The sequence below is a fragment of the Nerophis ophidion genome, linkage group LG11, assembly GCF_033978795.1.
Source record: "Nerophis ophidion isolate RoL-2023_Sa linkage group LG11, RoL_Noph_v1.0, whole genome shotgun sequence".
Classification (NCBI taxonomy): Eukaryota; Metazoa; Chordata; class Actinopteri; order Syngnathiformes; family Syngnathidae; genus Nerophis; species Nerophis ophidion.
Window position 1 is genome coordinate 37994148 of NC_084621.1, and position 24642 is coordinate 38018789.

The 24642-nt window shown below is 38.9% G+C and overlaps 1 protein-coding gene across 1 annotated transcript; it reads right to left on the minus strand.

The window, feature by feature from the left end:
* Positions 1-23370, minus strand: hibadhb (3-hydroxyisobutyrate dehydrogenase b). The gene is made up of 8 exons (XM_061915844.1): positions 23219-23370; positions 11945-12105; positions 11741-11850; positions 11531-11652; positions 5190-5323; positions 4938-5014; positions 4706-4862; positions 1-612 (listed from the first exon to the last, which is right to left on the minus strand). Exons 1-8 carry the CDS (start codon positions 23286-23288, stop codon positions 454-456), a joined length of 990 nt encoding a protein of 329 aa, XP_061771828.1. The 5' UTR covers positions 23289-23370; the 3' UTR covers positions 1-453.
* Positions 23371-24642: the final 1272 nt, after the last annotated feature.

Below are 24642 nucleotides of genomic sequence, written 5' to 3' on the forward strand. Positions count from 1 at the left end.
TGTAAAAGATGGTCTTTATTTCTTTGCAAGATATGGCACTCCTAGCCCAAAGTCGTATTTCATTGTAAGAAGAAATCATACCAAATGAACAAAGAGAAAATTGTAACATAAACATGATCACAAACAAAAGATAAATACAGAGACTCCTTCTTGTAAGTAACACTCCCATCTGGCTCAAATAGTGTTTTAAGTGTAATTGTTGGGGCAGTCTTAAAATCCTCTGCATGTTAGATAAAAATACGGCCTCAGAAAGCTAAAGGAGTGTTGCATTGTTCAATAACAATAACAAGTTAAAACATGCTCACAAGACCTGTCCTGTTGATTGGAAGCTCATGTGGCTCTGTGTCTTTTAACAACTTTGTGTGGGGCAAACACCCTCATTCCACTATGGCAGCAGCCCGGTGTTGCACCAGGTCTACTGTAGTAAGGCTTCGTCTGCGGCGAAGGCACACTTTACTGTCCCTCCTCCTCACGCAAGAACTGGAATACAGAAGAGAAATCTTTACTGGCATAACCGCGGGCGCACATCATTCGGTAGATCTGGTGGGCTAAAGAGCCGAGCGGGACGGGGGTCTTGGTGCTGGTGGCTGTGTACTGGGCCAGACCTAGATCCTGGAAATGAACAGAACACAACTTAAGAGAAACAGTCATTGCTTTCACATTATACACTGCTCTTGTGGAATTTCTATGGAAAAGTAATGCACAGTAATCTCAAGAAAATAGTTGTATTGTTTTTTTATTGTAAATCATATTGAACTTATAATTAATATGCTCTAATTGTAACTACATTGGTGCTTCAGTTTTCATATGCCCTGGTTTAGGTGAACATCCATCCATCCATCCATCCATCCATTTTCTACCGCTTATTCCCTTCGGAGTTGCAGGGGACGCTGGAGCCTATCTCAGCTACAATCGGGCGAAAGGCGGGGTACACCCTGAACAAGTCATATTTTTCACCAAAAATGAGTTTTGGTTTATAATTTTTTGGTATGGCCACAAAAAAATTGAACATAAAGCCTAGTAAAGACCAGCTTACTGGTTGTTCTCTGTAGTTTTGTAGCGAGCAAAGCAGTCTCACGCATGCGTGTGATTTCATCAGCTGATGTAAACAAAATAATATTAGCGCACAGCCAATGTCCATGTGTTCTTCGAAATTATAAGAGTACCAAGTACTTTAATAAATAAGGTGAGAAACTTGGGCTGAGCGATTAAATGATCTCAATAAATTTTAGGTCGATTACAGTGATCAGCTTTGAGCATATTAATAATTATTATTTTTCCGGGTCCACTTCCGGTTACGAGGTACTACAAAAGTAAACAGAATTACAGAAACAAATTCGGAGCTTATGTAAAGTTAATCAAGTAGATGTAAACAACACAAACGGCAACACGACAAATTAGTTAAATAGTTTGAAAAAGTACCACAAAAGTGCTTACATTGAAAGCGTAAAAATGTGTGCCGATTCTGCTACTTTTACCAGCACATGTAGCATTAGCAGTTAAGCTGCTACTATCCAATCTGTATTGTTGATAAATATTATTCTCATTTGCAAGCAGCAATTATGTTAACAGCGTGTGTAGCATCAACATTTGAAAATGGCAATGTTTATATTTTAAAACGTCTTAATTATCCCTAACAGGGGCACTTTGTTCATTTTGGGTCTTTGTATCCTTGCAGAAACGCAGAACTGTAAAATAGTTCACAGTGTTATTTTATATATATATTTTTTTTACATTTGTTTTACTGTTGAGTAAAAATTTTAAATATTTTCTGTAATCCTCGTATTTAAATTTGCTTTATTTACTCAATATGATAATAAAAATGTGAACTATGGCAGAGATATTTATAAAACAATATTGCCTTTTTCCAATCTTGCTCCAAACGAGCCGTTTGGAATTTGAGACCTTAGTGTTATATTTAGCCTTAGTTACGTCAGCAGATATCTCCATATATGGTAGAAGTTTACTCCAATAGCTTTGTGCGATTCCACCATTTTAATTCAGTTGTAGTCTTTAGATTCCTTCTTTTTCTCTATTCTCTTGTCGTGGGGCAGACGAGCTTCTACATGTACAGGTGTGCTGACAGCCTTTGCTGTAGCGTATAGTACTAACTTACATCTGTCAGTAGACTCAATACGGAAGTGTTTAAAACTACAACATGGCTTGGCCTGGAGGAGAGCTTTGGCATGTAATTTAAGATCGCCTGCAAAACGGCCCATTCTCAAGAGACAGCCAGAAAGCGGCTTGAAGACTGTCTGTAAAACAAAATCTATGCAAAATGTTGACCGAAGCACCACCATTAATTGTTATGTAAACCACGAGAAAGTGTTTTAAATCTAGAAAAAAATCATGACACCTTTATCACTAGTAGGTTAAAAACAATATAGAAAAAATCATGGAATTAATCAAGATCGGATGCTATGGAAAAACTTAAACGCGATTTGCCTTATGGCCCAGTCCTATGAGAAAGCACTATTCAGGTCAAGACCTCCACCATTCACCCTGACACTATCAACAATCATCACTGTCAAGAGCTTTGAATAAAGGTAAAAGTGTTTATATCCATTTTATTCTGCATTTTTTTCTACATTTAAAACTATATATTTTTTTCTCTGAAAAAAACTGGTTTGTGTTGAAATTTTAGGGTGTCTACTATAGGTTAATTGAATTTACATTGTTTCTTATGGGAACATTGGTTTGGTTTTCAGCTGATCCATTGGAACCTATTTATAACAAAAATTGATGTACCGCTGTACTTTGAGTTTATGACAAAAATAAAAAAAAGCCTCTAAAGTCAAAAACACCCATGTGGTTGCATGATTAGGAATTTGGACAACACTATTCGAGCTATGCTTTGATCAAAGAAAGGCATATTAATGGATAACATGCACCTGGGGATAGGTTGATTGGCAACACTTAATTGTCCCTAGTGTGAATGTGAGTGTGAATGTTGTCTGCCTGCAACCCCAACAGGGATAAGCGGTAGAAAATAGACGGATGGATGTAGAAATATAATATGTAAATTTTCTTCTGCTATTACTGGTCATGTTTGGAGCCTATAGTGGGGCAAAAAAGTATTTAGTCAGCCACCGATTGTGCAAGTTCTCCCACTTAAAATGATGACAGAGGTCTGTAATTTTCATCATAGGTACACTTCAAATGTGAGAGACAGAATGTGAAAAAAAATCCAGGAATTCACATTGTAGGAATTTTAAAACATATATTTGTAAATTATGGTTGAAAATAAGTATTTGGTCAATAACAAAAATTCAACTCAATACTTTGTAATATAACCTTTGTTGGCAATAACAGAGGTCAAACGATTACTATAGGTCTTTACCAGGTTTGCACACACAGTAGCTGGTATTTTGGCCCATTCCTCTATTCAGATCTTCTCGACAGCAGTGATGTTTTGGGGCTGTCGCCGAGCAACAGGGACTTTCAACTCCCTACACAGATTTTCTATGGGGTTGAGGTCTGGAGGCTGACTAGGCCACTGCAGGACTTTCAAATGCTTCTTACGGAGCCACTCCTTCGTTGCCCGGGCGGTGTGTTTGGGATCATTGTCATGCTGGAAGACCCAGCCACGTTTCATCTTCAAAGCTCACACTGATGGAAGGAGGTTTTGGCTCAAAATCTCACGAAACATGGCCCCATTAAATCTTTCCTTAACACGGATCAATCGTCCTGTCCCCTTAGCAGAAAAACAGCCCCAAAGCATGATGTTTCCACCCCCATGCTTTACAGTAGGTATAGTGTTCTTGGGATGCAACTCAGTATTCTTCTTCCTCCAAACACGACGAGTTGAGTTTATACTAAAAAGTTCTATTTTGGTTTCATCTGACCACATGACATTCTCCCAATCCTCTGCTGTATCATCCATGTGCTCTCTGGCAAACTTCAGATGGGCCTGGACATGCACTAGCTTAAGCAGGGACACACATCTGGCACTGAAGGATTGATTCCCTGTCGGCGTAGTGTGTTACTGATGGTAACCTTTGTTACTTTGGTCCCAGCGCTCTGCAGGTCATTCACCAGGTCCCCCCGTGTGGTTCTGGGACTTTTGCTCACCGCTCTCATGATAATTTTGACCCCACGGGATGAGATCTTGCATGGAGCCCCAGATCGAGGGAGATTATCAGTGGTCTTGTATGTCTTCCATTTTCTGATAATTGCTCCCACAGATGATATTTTCACACCAAGCTGCTTGCCTATTGTAAATTCACTCTTCCCAGTCTGGTGCAGGTCTACCATTCTTTTCCTGGTGTCCTTCGACAGCTCTTTGGTCTTGGCCATAGTGGAGTTTGGAGTCTGACTGTTTGAGGGTGTGGACAGGTGTCTTTTATACAGATAATGAGTTCAAACAGGTTCCATTAATACAGGTAACGAGTGGAGGACAGAAGAGCTTATTAAAGAAGAAGTTACAGGTCTGTGAGAGCCAGAGATCTTCCTTGTTTGAAGTGACCAAATACTTATTTTCCAACATAATTTACAAATTAAATCTTTAAAATTCCTACAATGTTAGTTCCTGGATTTTTTTTTCACATTCTGTCTCTCACAGTTGAAGTGTACCTATGATGAAAATTACAGACATCTGTCATTATTCTAAGTGGGGGAATTTGCACAATCAGTGGATAACTAACTACTTTTTTGCCCCACTGTATATGCCTAATTGGGACATTATTTTTGACTGGCGTGAACGGACCTTTGCCATGAGCTGGGTGCCAAAGCCTCCTTGGTAGTTATTTGCTGAGGGGACTCCCTCCATCACTCCAGGCACAGGGTTGTAGGTGTCACTGGACCAGCAACGGCCCGAACTCATGTTTAGGATCTTAGCCAACAGCTTGGGGTCAAGACCAAGTCTGAAAAAGAGGGGAAAAACTACTGTCATTATTTGATCCATTTGAAATGTTCTCGTTACAAGAATGTTGTGTTACCTGATTCCCAAATTCATTGTTTCTGATGTTCCAATCATTCCAATAGCAAGAAGCATGTTGTTGCAGATTTTGGCAGCCTGTAATCCAGTAAAGAGCAACAAAACTTAATTTAAACATTAACTCCTAAGAGCTGAGATAGGCGCGCCAGCGCCCCCTGCGACCCCAAAAGGGAATAAGCGGTAGAAAATGGATGGATGGAGTTAAGATCATATCCTGTACACGCAAAATTGATTTTGTCGCAGAAAGAATTACCTGTCCAGTTCCAACTTGACCACAATACACCACGTTGGTTCCCATGCAGTTGAGTAACTCTTGGGCGGCAGTAAATTCTTGTTCAGCTCCTCCCACCATAAAAGTCAACTTTCCTGAATTGGCAGCGCCCACACCTAAATAAAAGGAAGTCATAAGACACTCATGGTTTGCTCCGACCGTCATATTGTTTTCTCGAGTTTGATGCATGTGTGGATTAAATTTACTACAGGCAAGTCCGATCGATTCAATTTTTGTCCTCAAAATTCTCTACACAATTCCCCACAATGAAAACGTCAAACATTTTTTGAGCGTTTTGCCAATATGTTATAAATTTAAAAACATATTTAAAAAAAATCACAGCTTTTACTCAATACTTTGTTGATGCATTCAAGTCTTTCTGAATATGATGCCACAAGCTTAGCACACCTATCTTTGGGGAGTTTCGCACACTCCTCTTTGTAACGCCTCTCAAACTCCATCAATTTGCATGGTAAGCGTTGGTGCACATCCACTTTCAGATGTCTCCAGAGATGTTCAATCGGATTCAAGTGCGGGCTCTGGCTGGGTCACTCAAAGACATTAACAGAGTTGTCCTGAAGTCATTATTTTTATATCTTGGCTGTGTACTTAAGGTTGTTGTATTGCTGAAAGATGAACCATCGCCCCAGTCTGAGTGCAAGAGCTTTCTCAAGCGGGTTTTCATCAAAGCTGTGTCTGTACATTGCTGCATTCATATTTCCCTCTATCCTGACTGGTCTCCCAGTTCCTGCCAGTGAAAAAAACATCCCTACATCATGATGCTGCCACTATCATGCATCCCTGTAGGGATGGTATTGGCCTGGTGATGAACAATGCCTGGTTTCCTCCAAACATGATGCCTGGCATTCACACCAAATAATTCAATCTCAGTCTCATCAAACCAGAGAATTATGTTGTCTATGGTCTGAAAGTCTTTAAGGTGCATTTTGGCAAACTCCAGGTGGGCTGCAATGTGGTTTTTCCTAAGGAATGGCTTCCATCTGGCCACTCTATCAGACTGGTGGATTGATGCAGAGACGGTTATCCTTTTCCAAGGTTCTCCTCTCTCCAAAGAAAAATGCTGTAGCTCTGACAGAATGACCATTTGTTTTTTTGGTCACCTCCAAGAAAAGGGCACTCCTCCGCCGATTGCTTTGTTTTGATGGCTGCCCAGCTCTGAGTCCTTGTGGTTCCAAACTTCTTCCATTTATGGATGATAGAGGCCACTGTGCTCATTGGGACCTTCAAAGTATCAGATATTTTTTGTACCCTTCTTGACTTCATGCTTGGTTTGTGCTCTGCCATGGACTGTCAAGCGTAGGACTAGGGATGACAATCGAAAACTGGTTCAGGTTGAGAACCGGCTCCCAGGGTTTCAATCCCTGGGAATCATTTGACAGTTTTAAACGATTCTCTTATCGATGCCTGTGGGGATGCATGACGTCACCATGCATGGTGCAGCTCAGCAGCACAAAAGTTAGAATTATTTACAAGAAGGAAGACAAGTGGGCAACTTGCGAAGTGGCTATTGCATCAAATTTAAAAAAAAAAAAAAAAAAAAAAAAAGACTAAGACTTTGTCTGCTGTTAATACTGCAGGTAAGTAACAAACTAACACTGCCTATCATGTTAAAACATACCATTAACTGTTAACGTGAAGTTAGTGTTTCTCATATATAACATGACGAGACAGCATCTGACCACAGTCTGTACGCCATCTTCCTGCTTAAGAGGTATTCTCCATGGCTGGAGACACTGTGATGAGATAAAAAAGTAGATATGCTTAATTTTCTGCTAAACAATGGTTAATTTCCTACTTGATGGTTGAAAATTTGACTTGATTTGCTTGCATTTGTCTTTGACTGCCGTAGTTTTACTTAGCACATACAACAGCATATTCATTTAAAAAAAACGTCATTTCTATTTTTAAAATGTTAAACATGTTACTGAACATTTTTGTGTACTTTTCATTTGTCACAGAATAATTTGTGTTGTATTGTGTTTATTACTACAGTACAATATTTGTTGTATTATTATATTATATCCATCCATTTTCTACTGGAGCACGGAGTGGGGGTGGTAGCCTATCAGCTGATCTCGAGCGGAAGGCAGTGTACACTCTGGAAAAGTCGCCTCCATATTGTAGGGCCAACAAAGATAGACCAACAACTATTCACACTCATATTAGTTATTTTCTAAACAAATTTTTTTTTTGGCACACCGTCCAGGCTGTGGGTCTCTTAAGATCTCTCTGTTGTGGTTGTATACTCAGGTTTTTTCTAACCTAAACAAAGTTGATGTTGAGCATTAGGTTTTCTATCCTTTTATACCAATGAAAATCGATAAGAGAATTGATAAAGAACCAACATTTTAACCAGAATCAAAATTGTAAAAATGTTTTCAATTTCCATCGCTCAGTGGGACCTTATGTGGACAGGTGTGTGCCTTTCCAAATCCCGTCCAATAAACTGAATTTACCACAAGTGGACTCCAATTAAGCTGCAGGAACATCTCAAGGCAATTGAAACACGTTTCCACCTGATCTCAATTTTGAGCTTCATGGCAAAGGCTGTGAATACTTAAGTACATGTGATTTCTTGTTTTTTTCTTGTCATCATGGGGTACTGTAAGTAGAATTTTGGGGACAAAAAATATTTATTCCATTTTGGAATAAGATTGTTACAAAATGTGGAACAAGTGAATTGCTGTGAATACTTTCTTAATACACTGTATGCAGAAATCAATTTGAAATCCATATAAATGTCTATTCTGTGTTGCCCCTGGGATGAGGAGGCGACTTGTCCAGGGTGGACCCTGCCTTTCGTCCGAGTGTAGCTGGGATAGGCTCCAGCACCCCCAACGACCCCGAAAAGGACAAGTGGTAGAAAATGGAGGGATGGATGGATAAATAAGCAATTAAATGGACATTTGACATCACTTTTACCTTTATTGAAGACTCTTGTCTTCAATAAAAAGCGCAGGACCCCGCGCTTTTTGTGTCTTTCTCGCCCGTTCCAGTTCCTCAATGGCTGTCAAAATGTCCCAATTTGTCGGATTACCTACTTCGACGTCTCATGTCTGGGTGAAATGCATTATTTAATTCAAAACTATAATCTAGAATCTGTTGTTAGCATTTTTTAAGGCTGTAATCCAATTGTGTTGGTTGGTTATTTGGCAATGCAGTAAAATGCTCTCCCCTTCCCACCTGCTCATTTGTTCTGGCATCCAGACGCACAACAATAGTTTGACCAACTGAGAAAGCCGCGGCGATTTTCCCTGACAGTATGGGAATTTGTTTTGATTATGCATATACATTATGTACCACAGCTCTATAGTGTTTTTCACCTTCTGACAGTAACCCAGACTGTGGCAAGCATTTAGTGACATTTTTCATCAAAAAAATAAATAAATAATTTAAAAACTTAGGTAAAACTATATCACTTTCAAGTCAAATAAGATCAGCACTAATGTAATAAGGTAAACCTAATACTTTTAACTTTTAAAACAAGTTGACCACTCAAAATAAGTACTATTCAAAAATGGTGAACTTCAAAACTATCTAAAGTGACAGAATCATTCTTGGCAATTTAGAGTTAAAAAAGTCACAGGAGTACCAGGAAATGTTGGAATCAGTCATCGCATTTACAGGAAGCTAATGGAGACAAGCCAACCTTGGCATACAGCCTCCCAGACCCTTGGTCTTGTGGGCAATCGAGTACTATATAATTTGGTTCAAGGTGGAAATGTAGAAATCCACATTCAATCATAATCTCTTTTTAAAATATTCCCAATTTAGAACTTAAGGGGTTGGTTTGGTGGAACAAACCTTTCTTCCCAATCTCTTTCTTGATAGTTGATAAACGCTCATCAATCGTTTATACACTAAAAGTCAAATATGTTAAATGGGTTAGCGCCGCAAAAACCAGACGGATCTCATATAGTTTCACAAGAAGAATCAACTAGAAGACACATGTTGATTTAATTAGGTTCCCAACACTTTAAAAATTTATGATTCAACTGTACAACATTAAACAGGAATTGCCAGCCACTGTACTTCTTTGAAAAGTTTCCCTCCTGTGATCTACCGCTTTGTAATTGAAATCAGACATGCACATTTTAGTTTCAAGTCCTTGGTCTTGACGCCAACATGTACACACACACTTCAAACTATGCACACTGATAGCAAGACTGTGACATGTCATTTTTTTATTGGTAAGATATCTGCTTAAAATTAGTGAAATAGCGTTCAAGCAAACTTGTATTCTTTGTGGACAATCAAAAAGCTCACATTAATACATTACATTTCAAGCAAGAAACCATATTTGGTATACCCATACTTGCCAACCATGAGACCTTCGAATTCGGGAGATGGGAGCGGGGGGTTGAGGTGGGAAGGTAGTGGCCCGTAGGAGTTAGTGCTGCAAGGGGTTCAGAGTATTTGTTCTGTAGTGTTTATGTTGTGTTACGGTGCGGATGTTCTCCCGAAATGTGTTTGTCATTCTTGTTTAGTGTGGGTTCAATGTGTGGCGCATATTTGTAACAGTGTTAAAATTGTTTATACGACCACCCTCAGTGTAACCTGTATGGCTGTTGATCAAGTATACTTGCATTCACTTATGTGTGTGTAAAAGCCGCATTTATTATGTGACTGGGCCGGTACGCTGTTAGTATGCAGGGAAAGTGGATGTGACGACAGGTTGTAGAGGACGTTAAAGACAGTGTCTTCAAGTCACGCCGCCATTATTGTTGTCCGGGTGGAAATCGGGAGAATGTTTGGCCCAGGAGATTTTCGAGAAGGGCACTGAAATTTGGGAGACTCCTGGGAAAATCAGGAGGGTAGACAAGTATGCGTATACCAAAAAGTTCCAATAGGTACAGAACACACATGAGCCAACTTGGGACCAAATAATACAGTAAATGTTGATAAACACCAATGATAATTTAATAGTGTATAACCACATAAACTGAAGTTTAGACTTGCCTTATAAAGTCTTATTTTAGTCTATGGTGGAGGGTTACAATGTTACATTTCTAAGTATACTTAATAAGTACACTATAAAAAATTTATATGTAGGGACATCTAAAAAGTTAGTCTTCTCAACAATTATGTCAAACTTAAGGGACAAGATACAATTTCAACTTCATATGAAATTTATAAAAAAATTAAAGTAATATAGGCTGTGTACTAGAGGTAGGAATCTTTGGGCACCTCACAATTAGATTACAATTACGATTCAGGAGCTACGATTCGATTAACAATCGATTATTGATGCATCTGTAATTTATGTATATTGATGCAGTTTTAGATTTATTTCAAATTTCACAAAATAAGCGTAACTTAAAATAATCAATTAATTTGTAATGTTAAAACAATCATGACGGATCATGACATAATCAAATCACTTACGATCCGATTGTCTTGTAAATCTGGGCTTGTGCCTCATCTTTATCAGAAGTGTCTTTACCTCACAAGTAAAATCTTGCATGGACTTTAAACGTAATGGCAAACACGTTTTCCATTTCCAAAATTGTCACACAAACAATCTCTCGTTCATCAAGCTTTCTTGTCCAAGGGACAGGACTAATTTGTGTGCTTCATGGGAACACAGCTGCTTTTTAGAGGACATAATTATTGTTGGGCCATAGGGGATCCTAAACTTATTTCCCTAAATTTAGTATAAATTATCATTTATAATAATTAACTCATACTATATTTTACTACATTTTCAACAACAGTACTACATGGTACTGTTTTAATACAAATACTAATTATTCCTTCAATTGAATTGATTCCAAAAAAAATCCCTCTCTATGATGAAAACAAATAAGGACAAACATTCTTTAGAAACATTTCATAAGACAAATATTCTATAACAAAATTATCATATTATTGTTCACTTACACAGGAAGTGTGTTTTTTTGTGTATAGTTAAATAGGCTGGTATCATGTCCAAATCAATACCTTTGGCTAAATATTGAGACATGGGGTTGCACACAAAATGAAACATAAAAAATATGATTACATTACATTAAAGAGTTACACACTTGCTTTTTAAAACTGTTTAAAACCTTACCTGTTAAAATCTTAAAGTATAAACATATATGCTGACTTGCTAAACTCTGCAGTCTGGGACCACCCACCTTATACTGTATAATGCCACAGAAGCCAAACCACATCCTCAACAATAAGCACCCTTGTTGCTCAGTGAGAAAATGCAATTTTGACCGACATGCATCTTTGGGTGTGTACACTGAATGGATTTAACTTTGTCATTTCACTTAAAAGTATTTGACCTTTTGTACAATTACAAATATAAAACTCACCTCCTGAAACTGGTGCATCCATAAAAACAGCTCCCATCTTCTCAGCTGCCGCTGCCACTTCTTTTGAAACTGCTGGATCAATTGTACTAGAGTCAATAAGCAGGGAGCCCTTCTTCACTTTCCTGTTGAAAAAAAAGGTTGTCACATAACATTCTGAAAAGTTAATTAAATGAACTGTGTGGGCAAATACATAGTGAGAAAAACACATACTTGAGAATACCATTGGACCCAGTATACACATCAACAACATTGGCATTTGAGGGAAGCATGGTGATAATGCGGTCAGCCTTGTCTGCTACCTCTGCAGGATTATCAACGATCTGTAAAAAACATACAAGTAATGATGAAGATAACAAGCAGTTTACAGTTTAGAATGTAAAAATAAAAGCTTAAATATAAATTTTACTATCTCACCTGTGCACCTAGCTCTTGAATTTCCTTGCAGGACTCTGGGAAGACATCAGTGGCAATGATTGGGTAGCCATGGTTCAGCAAATTCTTGGCCATTGGGTTTCCCATATTGCCCAGGCCAATGAAGCCCACTTGTGTCTTGGAGGCCATAGACCTTGTGGAGGCTGTCACATGAAAGTTACATGCTTATTATCATTTCATTTTGCCAATTATTTGAATTAAGCAAAAACTTTAGCACTGTGTAGCTAACATTGCTAAATAAACCATATGGCTAAAATAAGTGTAGTTTCTCAGTCATGTAAATGATATTATGAAGGAATAATATCTATATCAGACCTAAAAAGACTAAGCCATGCCTTTTCCTCGAGCAGGTTAGACTACTCTAATGGCATCTTCTCACTGGGCTCTCTAAAAGAGCCGAAAAGCAGCTGCAGTACATGTTAGAACTAAACCATATTCTTCTCCAGCTGGTGCCCAGAGTCAGGATGAAACATAGAGGTTGCGTTTCAGTTTTATGCTCCTAAAATCTGTAATAACCTTCAAGAAGATGTGAGAAGGGCCAAAACATTAGCAATGTTCAAATCCAGGCTGAAAACAGTTTTATTTAATTGACAACTGAAATTATTATATTAACACTTTATAATATTAATTTAAATTTGATTGGTTTTATGATGATATATTTAAATATTTTAATTTGAATTATGATTATTTTTATGGTAATTTTATTTATGCCATCTTGTAATTTTCTATAAGGCATTTCAAGTTGCCCTGTATGTAATAGTTGTACGTAATAGTTGACAGGTGTTCTCTGATTTCTGTAAGACTTGACCTCTTATACTGTATATCAACACAATTTTTGAAAATTAGGACAAAAGTGCAGTTTCATCTTATAGCCGTCATGTGCAATCTTGCACATTTTCCACATGTATTTTTATTTATTGATGTTATTTAGTTTCTGCCATGTTACTTTGTTTACAATGGTTATGTTGCTTTCAAATGCACATTTAATTTCTACTTAAGGTACATGAAACACTTATCTACAATAAGTTCTCTTCTACAAAGTACAATATTTTGAATCTTATTTACAAAAAAATAAAACTTAGTTAAAAGATTTCAGTATAAGTACTCTTTGAAAATGTTAAGCAAAATGTAAAAATACCGCAATAACAATGATAACCATGATCATTTTGGTCACAATAACTGTGATTAGAAATGTTCATACCATCACATCCCTATGTGGTAATGAGGAATTTAAAAATGTACTACAATCCTTTGAAAAATACCGATACTTGTTTTTTAATGGATATGATTGTAGCTGAGATAGGCGCCAGCGCCCCCCGCGACCCCAAAAGGGAATAAGCGGTAGAAAATGGATGGATGGATGATTGCTGGTAATGAGCCAAGACGCATGCGAGTCAACACACACAGAGCACTCAGAAGCTGAAATAGTACGAACACAGAAGAGGACGAAAGGACGTATTTTTGGCTGGTGCAGTGTTTTGACTAAAAAACTACGAATAAAGGTGAAGTTATACAGTAAGCCCTGAAGCGCCGCTCTGAAAGCAGTGTTTTAAAACATAGCTAGTTGGTCCATCCACAGTTTTTTTAGCTACTTCAAATTCACTAATTCTCGCCTCCTGTCACACACCGGTGAGGGAAGTCCTGTTTTGGGGTTATCTGGCAAACTTCCTGTTTTATATTGAAAATCTTATCCTCCTCTCATTTCATGCCACTTGCTCTTCCTCCTGTGTCACTGGTCTGATGTCTCTCCTGATTGCGCCCACCCGTGTCACCCTCCCTCATGTGTATATTAGTCCTTGTCTTCCCCTGTCTTGTTGCCAGAGTATATCGTCTCGTGTCCCTCCAGCAGTTTTCCACAGCCTTGTCCCAAGTTGTTAAGTATTGCCTCGCCTTATTCCTTGATTTCTTTGTACCCCCTGAAGAAGAGTGATTTTGATTTGCTAAAGTTTTTTGGTCAGTTTTTGAGCTAATCTCATACTGCTTTGCCCTCCTTTTTTCCTCCTGTTTGAGCGTTTTAGTTTGTAGTTTTCTCAGCTTTTTATAGCGTACTTTTTGTTTATAGCTTCTTGTCTCCTCCTCCGCATGAGTGATTTTCCATTTGTGTAGCTGGTCATATATTGTAGTTTTTTTGTTATTATTATTGCCTTTTTTTCCTACCTATGGAGTAATTTTACGTTTATTGTTTTATGACCTATGCTACATTTATTTTGTTACTCTAGTGTATCAAGTATAGAGTGTGTAGCCATTTAGTTTAAATCACTCTGTCTAAAGAGAGTTTTAAGAAATTGCTGAAAAAAAAACATGTGTCAATCGTCCCCCATCTGCACCTGAGTCCTCATTCTCGCCAAGGGTTAACACCTCCATGGCGATAAACTATGTTTTTTACAAGTATCATCTCTGCAGGGCAAGGAATAACTAAACATGCTTCACTACACACCATAGGACGATTACAATAAGTAACCCCTAACAGCAAGGTAGTGCTGCTCCATGAAAAAAATTGGTGCAGCTGTACAAATATTGATTGTAACGACACCGAGTACAAGAGCCGTATGTAGTCGACGTTAGAATGATTAAATCAATATTTTTTATCATCACAAAATCTATTGTCATTTTTTAAACTGTTTATAATCTTCGAAAATACATCCCTGGACACTGGACTTTAATTACCAATGTACGACCTTGTAACTACTTAGTATTGGTTCAATTACCAAATTTGTAAAATCACCCAAAACTTATGTGAAGTATCCAAACAGAAGAATCTGTGCCTATTATATTTTAACATAATTGTAGATGTAACATGTGAAAACGGAAAGTAACCAGATATTAATAGTAAATGAACAAGAAAATTTATAATCCATTCATTTTCTACTGATTTCCCCTCATAATTCTAACAAAATAATACAAATTGGAAATGACACAATATGTTACTGCATACATGAACAGCCAAATTAGGAGCATTTGTAACCCGTTTACTTGCTTACTACTGAAAGAGAAGATGTCTAGTATGTTCACTATGTTATTTAATGTCAAAATTGTTTGTTGACTGCAATAACAAACAAATGTTTCATGTAGCATAAAAGTTTATGTTAAAATAAAGCCAATAATGTTTTTTTTGGTGGTCCCATTCTTTTTAAAATGTTTTAAAATACATTCTGTGACCAGTCCCGGGTAAATATTTGTATCGTGACAACACTAGTGCGTAGTAATGTAAATATTAGGGGTGTAAAAATTAATCGTTCCAATCGAAAACCGTTTTTAACTTCAGATATTTGAGTTTATCCTTTGGCGAGCCTCTGGATCAATTTATATCTAGTATGGATAGGTCGATGTCCGGTTGGAAAGTCATAAATTGGTTGATTGGAGCTCTGCTACAAAATATGACTGCTATTCTTGCGAGACTTCTGTGATGATGTAATACGAGAGTAACGTTCTCGTTTTCGACTGAGAACAGAGCAACATTGCAGACTGCACCGAAAGAGTTTACAAAAAATGCTCCTCCGAATCTTAAACATTTGGACATTTTAAAAATAATTGTCGGATGGATAAAAGTAATGGCCATGTGTAATGTTTGGAAAACAGCAATACAATCAGAGCACCCACCTGTTATGACTGCATGGAGACACTCAAGCGGGCAATGAGGGAGCTAAGGATGCTGATCAAGCAGAGCTACCAATTGGCAGGACAAGGATACTGATTTGAAAGACTTCCAGCCCCAACCTACCCACAACTTTGGGAAGTAGTCCCAGCATTTAGTACACTGTTCATTATGCTTAAGATAAAGACCTAGCTGCACAGTATGCAGAATAGCACTTTGAAAAGTATTTGAGCTTCTACACTAAGGCCATGTCCACACGAATGCAGACAGTTTCAAAAACGCGTATCTAGGGTTAAAACGATCTCCATCCACACAAGTGTAGTTTCAAAACTGTTTCTGTCCACACACAAACGCATACACCTGCGGTCATGCACATTTTGTCCAATCAGAAGACTGAAAAAAGCAGCCACAGCTGACTTGTTGGTATTACACCTCTGTTATGTTTATTTCTATATACTAGATGTACACAATGACATGTACATTAGGGTTTAGGGTTAAGGTGCACGTACACACAGCCCTGGGAACATTATTATCTAATTTGTTCAGTGTTTAAAGTGTGCATGCACGCCTGTGCTGCTGAAACCCTACACTGATAACCTACTCAGTGGCCTGGTTGTTAGAGTGTCCGCCCTGAGATCGGTAGAGTGTCCGCCCTGAGATCGGTAGGTTGGGAGTTCAAACCCCGGGCAAGTAACACCGAAGACCATTAAAAAAAATGGGACCCATTGCCTCCCTGCTTGGCACTCAACATCAAGGGTTGGAATTGGGGGTTAAATCACCATAAATGATTACCGGGCGTGGCACCGCTGTTGCCCACTGCTCTCCTCACTTCCCAGGGGGTGATCAAGGGGATGGGTCAAATGCAGAGGACAAATTTCACCACACTTAGTGTGTGTGTGACAATCATTGGTACTTTAACTTAACTTAACTGATAGAATTATAACATGTTTAGCAACATGGTGATATATTACATGTGCATTGAAGTGTACATTTTTTTTTAAATCAGCATGCACTAACAGGCCAAGCAAACCATTTTGCATGTTTAAGTGCCTATATAAAGCACAATGACGTGTGTGTCGCTGTGAAACTCTCATGGAATTACTGTATAAAGCATTTAATCATGGATTTAGTGATATGGTGCATGTATAATGAAGTGTACACACTACAAGGAGGACCCTACCTACATTATTTTTTTTTTTTATTTATTGCTTGGTCACTTCTTATGCATGTGCACTAACACCCCCGGTTATATATACAAGAATGGAAGCAACACATGTTGACTACATGATTTGTCGTTAAATAAGGACTAAAAACATACGATAATGTTGCACCTTTCTTATGACACAGAGCAAAAAGTCTTGCTTGTCAAAATTGTACCGTCAGCTGGAGGTTCGACAACGATCGTATTGAAAGCAGTTGACTGTCATTTGCGCCGACGGGAGTGTCGCAAAGCCCATTTTGATGTGTGTTTTTAATCAATGTAAAGTGAACGTAGCAGCATATTTACATTCAAACATTCAGTAATTAATCTTATAGTGTGTGTAAAGGCAGCAAGGCAATGTTGTTGAGCTTTGTGAATAAATGACAGCGCACAACCCGCATACCGCCCGAATGCAGCTGAGATAGACTCCAGCGATCCGCCCGCTACCCGGAAAGGGACAAGCGGTAGAAAATGGAACCGTGATGTCATCACAAGTCTCTATTTGTGCAGTGTACACGGATACACTAAGCGGAGAGTTTTGGAACTCTATACTTTGGCGAGCATTTGCCAGAGCCTGCGTTTTTAAATACAAAAGTACAGGTTTGAGTGTGGACAAGAGGCCTAAACACAGAGATAAGTATGCATTTATTAAGTATCTGTGCTTGTGTGCGCATGGCCTAAAGCTGCTGTTTAGTTTACTTTGTGGCACTTAATTGTATCTTGCCCTTGTGCTACTGTGGACTGGTGTCATAATACCTCTGCTAGATGCACAGCTTGCTTTTCTCTGTATTTTATTGTTGCTACCTGAGCAAACAGTAAAAACCTGGTAGCTTTTCCAAAAGTGTTTTGTTTTCATCTTTTTTTCCCCAAAGTTTATAGGTTGCAATGCACCGAAGTTGTTAGTACTACAATTTGCTCAAAATTAGTACAGGAACTGCCCGTTTTGTCTGTGTCTATTTAAAAAATAAACACTATGACACTGTTATAACCTGATACATATTCTTTTCACCATGCAAAGATTCCTTCTGGATTGAATCGCATCAAATCGTAATGTTTTAAAATCGGTGGTGTGACATCAGAGCCAGCAAGGCCTTCTCTGTTGGCCTAACATAACCAGAAATCATGATCATAATTAAACATAAAAGTATGTTTTTATTTACTTTCCCTAAATATCTAAAAGTATTCATATTCTCTTCATGTCATATTATGCTCCTTCCAGCGCTGTTGTTTTTAGGTTATAGAGCTTTTATCCCATTAGAATTCAGCTAGCTTATGTTGTCATGCTGTACGAAATCTGCCTACAGCCTTCAGAATCAACAATGCAGGCGTCTATGCACTGTAAGTGAACGGACACAAGCATTTGACAGACGGTTGCGATAGCCAATCATATCATGAGGTGTTGTCAGTAAGGCCTTCTAGGCCTAAGGCAGATATATAGCGATGTTATGAGCTAGGGAACATAAGAACTCCATGACCCAGCATGCTACAGTAGTGAAGAGCATGCGCAGCAGCCCTGTTTATGTTGTTGAATGTAGACATGCAGCGGACTGTTTTTGATGAGAACGCTGTGGAGCAAACTTTAAGAATTCAGCCAACACACATCGTCTGCATCTTTAATGATTAGACAAGACAACACATATATTTGCAAAGCCGTTTTCAAGAAGGATATTTAAAGAGAAACTACATCTTGTGAGACAATGTCGGCCAACCCAGGAAGCTAGCTCAGCTGTCCCAGCGATGAAATGAGAGTTCAGATATTTTATTTATTTATTTTTTAACGTTTACCGTATTTTTCGGACTACAAGTCGCAGTTTTTTTCATAGTTTGGCCAGGGGTGCGACTGATACTCAGGAGCGACTTATGTGTGAAATTATTAACACATTACCATAAAATATCAAATAATATAATTTAGCTCATTCACGTAAGAGACTAGACGTATAAGATTTCATGGGATTTAGCAGAGGTGTGGACTCGAGTCACATGACTTGGACTCAAGTCAGACTTGAGTCATGAATTTGATGACTTTAGACTCGACTTGACAAAATGTAAAAAGACTTGCAACTCGACTTAGACTTTAACATCAATGACTTGTGACTTGACTTGGACTTGAGCCTTTTGACTTGCTACTTTCCCCAAAACCCAACGATTAAAAAGTTATTCAGGAGCGCTCTTTATCTGTCCATGTGTGTCAACGGGTGTGCAATGACAGTGTGCGCGCTACCTGTCAGAACAACAGCCAATCAAATTACATCCACGTTATTTTCGTCACACAGCATTCAGCCAATCAAATTACATGAAAACCAACGAAGAAGAGCTCTCAAACAATACGCGAGTGAGGAAAAATTATGCCAAAAATGGTTTCGTTCGGGTATTAAAACTACGACTTGGTCAACAAAAAATGAATTCCAGTATGCAGAGCATGCGGTTCGTTCGAAGATTACAGACAGAGACGCAACAACTTCCAACTTCGTTTCACATTTGAAGACGCACAAAGAAGGGTAAGTTTTGAATGTAAGTTAACGTTTATTGGCTGAGTAACGTAATTCAGTGAGGCTGTAAACTCACTGCTACCGTTATAACCATAGACATCTTATAAGTAGACGCAGCATCGAGCGCTACTGCCTATTCGCGCTGATGTGACGCGGGGCCGCCATCTTGGAGTGGTGATCACCTCCACTCAGTGCAATTCATTTGGCAGGAGCAATGAACTGTCAGCGCATTTAATTCATCTTACCTCACTGAATACCACTTATATTCACACGCTTTTTTGTCATACGTGTAACTATGATAAAGGACCATTTTTTTGGCGTGTTCATAGTTTGCTTAACAGTAATAGAATATTCTTATATGCTATAAGTGACCAGACGTCCAAGATCAAAACTGGGAATAATAATCCCAAAAAGGGGGGAAAAACGGTCAGCTTTTTTTAAGTTGAAGAAACAATATGATTAGGTTATACATACATGTGTATATCTTACATAAACAATGTATGAATACATTAGATATCTATATATCTTAGAGACCTATAGACTGTATCTCTGTTGCTGCAGCAGCAGAGAGTTTATTCTGTCTTGACACTTTGAATTGATATTTTCTATTACATTCTTCCCTTAAATTATAATGTTTACAGTGATTGTTTTATATGTATTTTTTATGTATGTTGCTTTGGATAAAAGTGTCAACCAAATACTTAAACATATACAGTATAAACACTTGAAAGTCTTTATATCAGCTAAAACCACCAATCTGTTTCACTGTATTCAGAATAAAACCAAAGTCTGTCTTACCCAACAATGTTAGTATTTGAATATTGTTACTTGAAGACTTACTCCTGGTTACAATTATACTGTTAAGAGAGTATTGTCTTATGTTTTGCCTAAAATGAGAATGCATTGTAATCAGTGGCGGATGGTGAATTTTGTTTTAGGTGGGGCTGAAAGTTTGTAAACCAAATACCTGTAGGGGCGTCATCCTCCCCAGAAGATTTCTTTGTGATTTTCACATACAAATATTGAAGATATTTGCTCCTTCTCAACTCTGTGGTGATATTCTTTTCACAAAATACAACCAATAGCAGGTTAATGTTACATCTTACTTATGAAAAGTAATCCCCCGATTTCTATTTTCAACAGTCCGCTCATTTGAGCAGGAAAACGCTGAACCCCAGCCCGACATCTTTGTTTTCTACTTGTCAGTTTAGGCTGCTCGCCGGCACCTCCTCACCTCTTCAAGGTGGCAGCCAAATTGCTCGTGTAATAGCAGCCAATGCTGCGTCTACTTATAAGATGTCGATGGTTATAACGTCATTGCAAACACGACAATCTGTTGCGTCCACTGCAGTTCACTACTTTATTCATACTTTTTGTCAAGTGATTTTTTTAAGCAGGGTTGCACGGGGTACGTTAGTCAATGTATCACACACAGTAATGCAACGTTAGACGGCGGTCAGCAGCACCGCGTATTTTAGCCACCTACAAAAAGACAAGCATAGTCAAATAAAGGTCAGTTAAAATGTATACTATATTAAGAATGTGTACATATTGCATATGGCCCTGACATCTAAAAAGTACAACTCTGTTCATTGTTATGTTCATGTATTTGTTATGTTTTTCATGTGTACGCACACATCAACACACATACAGTATGAGATGAAGTCAATGAGATAAGGTAAGAACAGGATAGAAACTGCTGTGGAACTAGTTACAATGCAAAATGCCATGGAAATACAATGTTAACACGTTTGTGCAAATAAGTACAATTGCACTTGTTTTTTTTAAATGTGTTTATTCTGTAAAGGAATGAGTTAAATGTTTACAATGACTGGTTAATAGTGCTATTATGAAGTGCAATGTCAGCACAATTTTTTTCCTGTCCCAAATGCACTTGTTTTAATAAATGCATACAGCGTTTTAAAAGCATACACAATCCGTGTAAATGTATTAGTCTGGGGTTAAAAGGACTTGAAATGACTCGAAACTCAAAATGCACGACTTGGGACTTGACTTAAGACTTTCCAGTCTTGACTTTGGACTTGACTCGGGACTTACCTGTCTTGACTAGAGACTTGAGGGCAAAGACTTGAGACTTACTTGTGACTTGCAAAACAATGACTTGGTCCCACCTCTGGGATTTAGTGATTAGGAGTGACAGATTGTTTGGTAAACTTATAGCATGTTCTATATGTCATAGTTATTTGAATGACTCTTACCATAATATGTTACATTGACATACCAGGCACCTCATCAGTTGGTTATTTATGTGTCATATAACGTACACTTATTCAGCCTATTGTTCACTATTCTTTATTTATTTCAAATTGCCTTTCAAATGTCTATTCTTGGTGTTGGATTTTATCAAATAAATTTCCCCCAAAAATTCGACTTATACTCCAGTGCGACTTATATATGTTTATTTCCTTCTTTATTATGCATTTTCGGCAGGTGTGACTTATACTCCGGAGCGACTTATACTCCAAAAAATACGGTAACAGGTTTTTTGCAATTTTAATTTTGACAGTACCACATAAGATATGTTTTAATTGCTGATGCGGGTTTATTGATTTGTAAATGCGCCAGAAAATAACCTGTTTTGTACAATGCCCAGGAGTGCGTAAATGTGGTTCTGTATAGTATTTCTCCACGTGGTGACATCAATTAATGTATTTTGAAAGTTAATCATTTAAGTCGGACATCACTGAAGGCCTCGGTGGGAAACGCACGGACGGCCACTGTTTAAAATATATTGTTAATAAATCGTATCCTAGCCCATACATTTCTCTCTGACACTGATCGAGGGTGGACACTCCCCTTTCCTCTCCCTTATCTCTCCTGCTTGCTTCTTTGTTTTGTCTTGTCTTAACTTTCTTGTTGCCTGTTTTTGCACTGCTCTCCAAATCCCGAAGGACACTGCAGCGAAGACACAACAAACTCCCTTCACGCCAAACATACACCCCCCACCCGCCCCCCAACCCAACGCCCTCGACACAAATCCCATAGGGGTGATGAATGGATGGTCAGCGCCTGAGAGCTGCGGCCTACCACCATGACCTTGAACTACCTTCCCTCTGTTGCTAGATATCTCGAGATGTATGTTGTAATATGTATATGTGCTTTGCTACGAAGGTTTTTTTCCCACTCCAGACTGGGCCCCCTTAGGAGCCCGGTCTAGATAGTATTTTTTTTTACTCATCCTTCCCCAACGTTTACCTTTTTCCCATCTTTTACGGGGCGCCTCATGGCGACCCATCAGTGTTCTTGTTCTGTAACCCTGTACACTGTTTGTTTGTCTACTCTTGAACAGGTTTGTGCTGAAAACAAAGTTTTGTTGTACTTGTGCAAATACAATAAAGACCTATCCTATCCTACATCTAGATTCATACCGGATCAGCATTTAAGGTAGAGGTGTACGCCCCCAGTAAATATGCATGTACAAAGTTCCATACAATCGATGTATGACAACACGCAATCAAGAAACTGCAATTTGACTGTAAAGATAACATAGCTTGTTTGAACTGCTAAAAGAGGTCAGGCACGCCAGAAAATAAACAAACAAAAGAGTTTACTCATTCAACTTTAATTAAAATATTTTTTCTGTCCTATGATAGTCAGTGCGGCAATTACATAACATTCCTTGAACACAAGAGAAACAGTGGCAGACAGTTTCTCTTGTGTTACAAGCCATTAATAGTGGAAAACATTACCATAGTTGGTCTGTTTCACTGTACGTTTTTATAGGTCCGAGATATTATCATTATATTGCAGAGGAGTTGAAACTAAGAGGGTGAAAGACTACCCAAATGACAGCAAGACGCCCCCAAGACCTAGCTAAAACCAGTGTGTACAAAATGTACTCAAACTTCACTCTGTTTCCAGCAAAACTAGACGGTCCATTCGGCCACATGACGTTTCAACATCAATAAGTAGACGCAACGCATGTAAAAGTTCAACTAAGAAATTCTTACCAATCGCAAAGTCAACATTCTTGCATCGCCTTCCGACTAAGCAGCGAGTCCCTCTCAACACGGCCGCCATACTTGTCTCCCCTGGAACGTCGCTTGCTGAGGCAATGTCACGTGCTTCAATGACAGATTGCTTAGCCAATCAGAGAGCGCGATCCACCCCGTGTACAGCCAATGAGTGGCAGGGGATGGTCAAGAACGCAACTTCATTTGTTGCTTTTTTAAAATATAACAACTGTCGTGGCTACAGTTTTATCTAGAAATATAGCTTTTTCAAAAATAATCCATTCATCCTCACCATTTACAAAAAACTGCAACTTTTTGTCATCTATAAAATGAATGTCGGGTTGACGGTGGAAGAGGGGTTAGTGCGTCTGCCTCACAATACGACACATACTTGCCAAACCTCCCGGATTTTCCGGGAGACGCCCGAAATTTAGCGCCTCTCTCGAAAACCTCCCGGAAGAAATTCTCTCCCGAAAATCTCCCGAAATTCAGCTGGAGCTGGAGTCCGCGCCCCCTCCAGCTCAAACATGCACAGTTCGAAGCTTGAAAAGGAGGATTGCAGGCGGATCTGACAGCATTTAAAGTCATTTTTAAAAACGACTGCTAATCCTCCTCCTTTTCAACCGGACGCCCGCGGAGAATTAAAGTAGGAACACTCCGGAGGCAGAAGTTCATTAAGAGGGGCGGACTCACCGCCCCTCAGCCATGTTTCCGCCACACAGAGGAAGTCAAGTCTGCCGCCCGCGGTAAGTGAAGAAATCGTTCAGGATAAACGTTTTGTTTGTCAAAGATCTTGCGTTCACAAGACCGAACTTGGCGGGGGCCAGCACGTCCAAGGGCGCAGCTAATCCAGGTCGGCCCGACACAGAGCTGACAGCGAGAGACGGCAGGGCAAAGCACATACTGGCGCCATCTTCTGGAAACTCGGAAGTGACGTTACTCAAATAGTGAAAGGTAAGTGTTGTTGTTTTTTTAGTACCCAGCAAGCACAGTACAGTTAGTAGAACAACTGTGTTTTCATTACTGTGTATTTGATAGGTGCTGTCTAAAATTCAACTATTTATTTTATTCATATATATATGATAAAATAAATATACATAGCTACAATTCACTGAAAGTCAAGTATTTCATATATATATATTAATTACAGCCAATATAAAAATATTGGCTGTAAATATACTCTCCTCTTAACCACGCCCCCACCCCAACCACGCCCCCAAACCACGCCTCCGCCCCACCCCTGACCACACACCCCACCTCCCGAAATTGGAGGTCTCAAGGTTGGCGAGTATGCAATACGAAGGTCCTGACTAGTCAGGGTTCAACCCCGGGCTCGGGATCTTTCTGTGTGGAGTTTGTATGTCCTTCCTGTGAATGCGTGGGTTCCCTCCGAGTACTCCGGCTTCCTCCCACCTCCAAAG

Coding starts and splice junctions, on each gene's coding strand:
- hibadhb (XM_061915844.1), bottom strand. CDS start 23,288: ATGGCGGCCGTGTTGAGAGGGACTCGCTGCTTAGTCGGAAGGCGATGC. Junction 12,106..23,218: donor GAATGTTGACTTTGCGATTG/GTAAGAATTTCT, acceptor TTCATGTGACAG/CCTCCACAAGGTCTATGGCC. Junction 613..4,705: donor GCACCCAGCTCATGGCAAAG/GTCCGTTCACGC, acceptor GTTCATTTCCAG/GATCTAGGTCTGGCCCAGTA.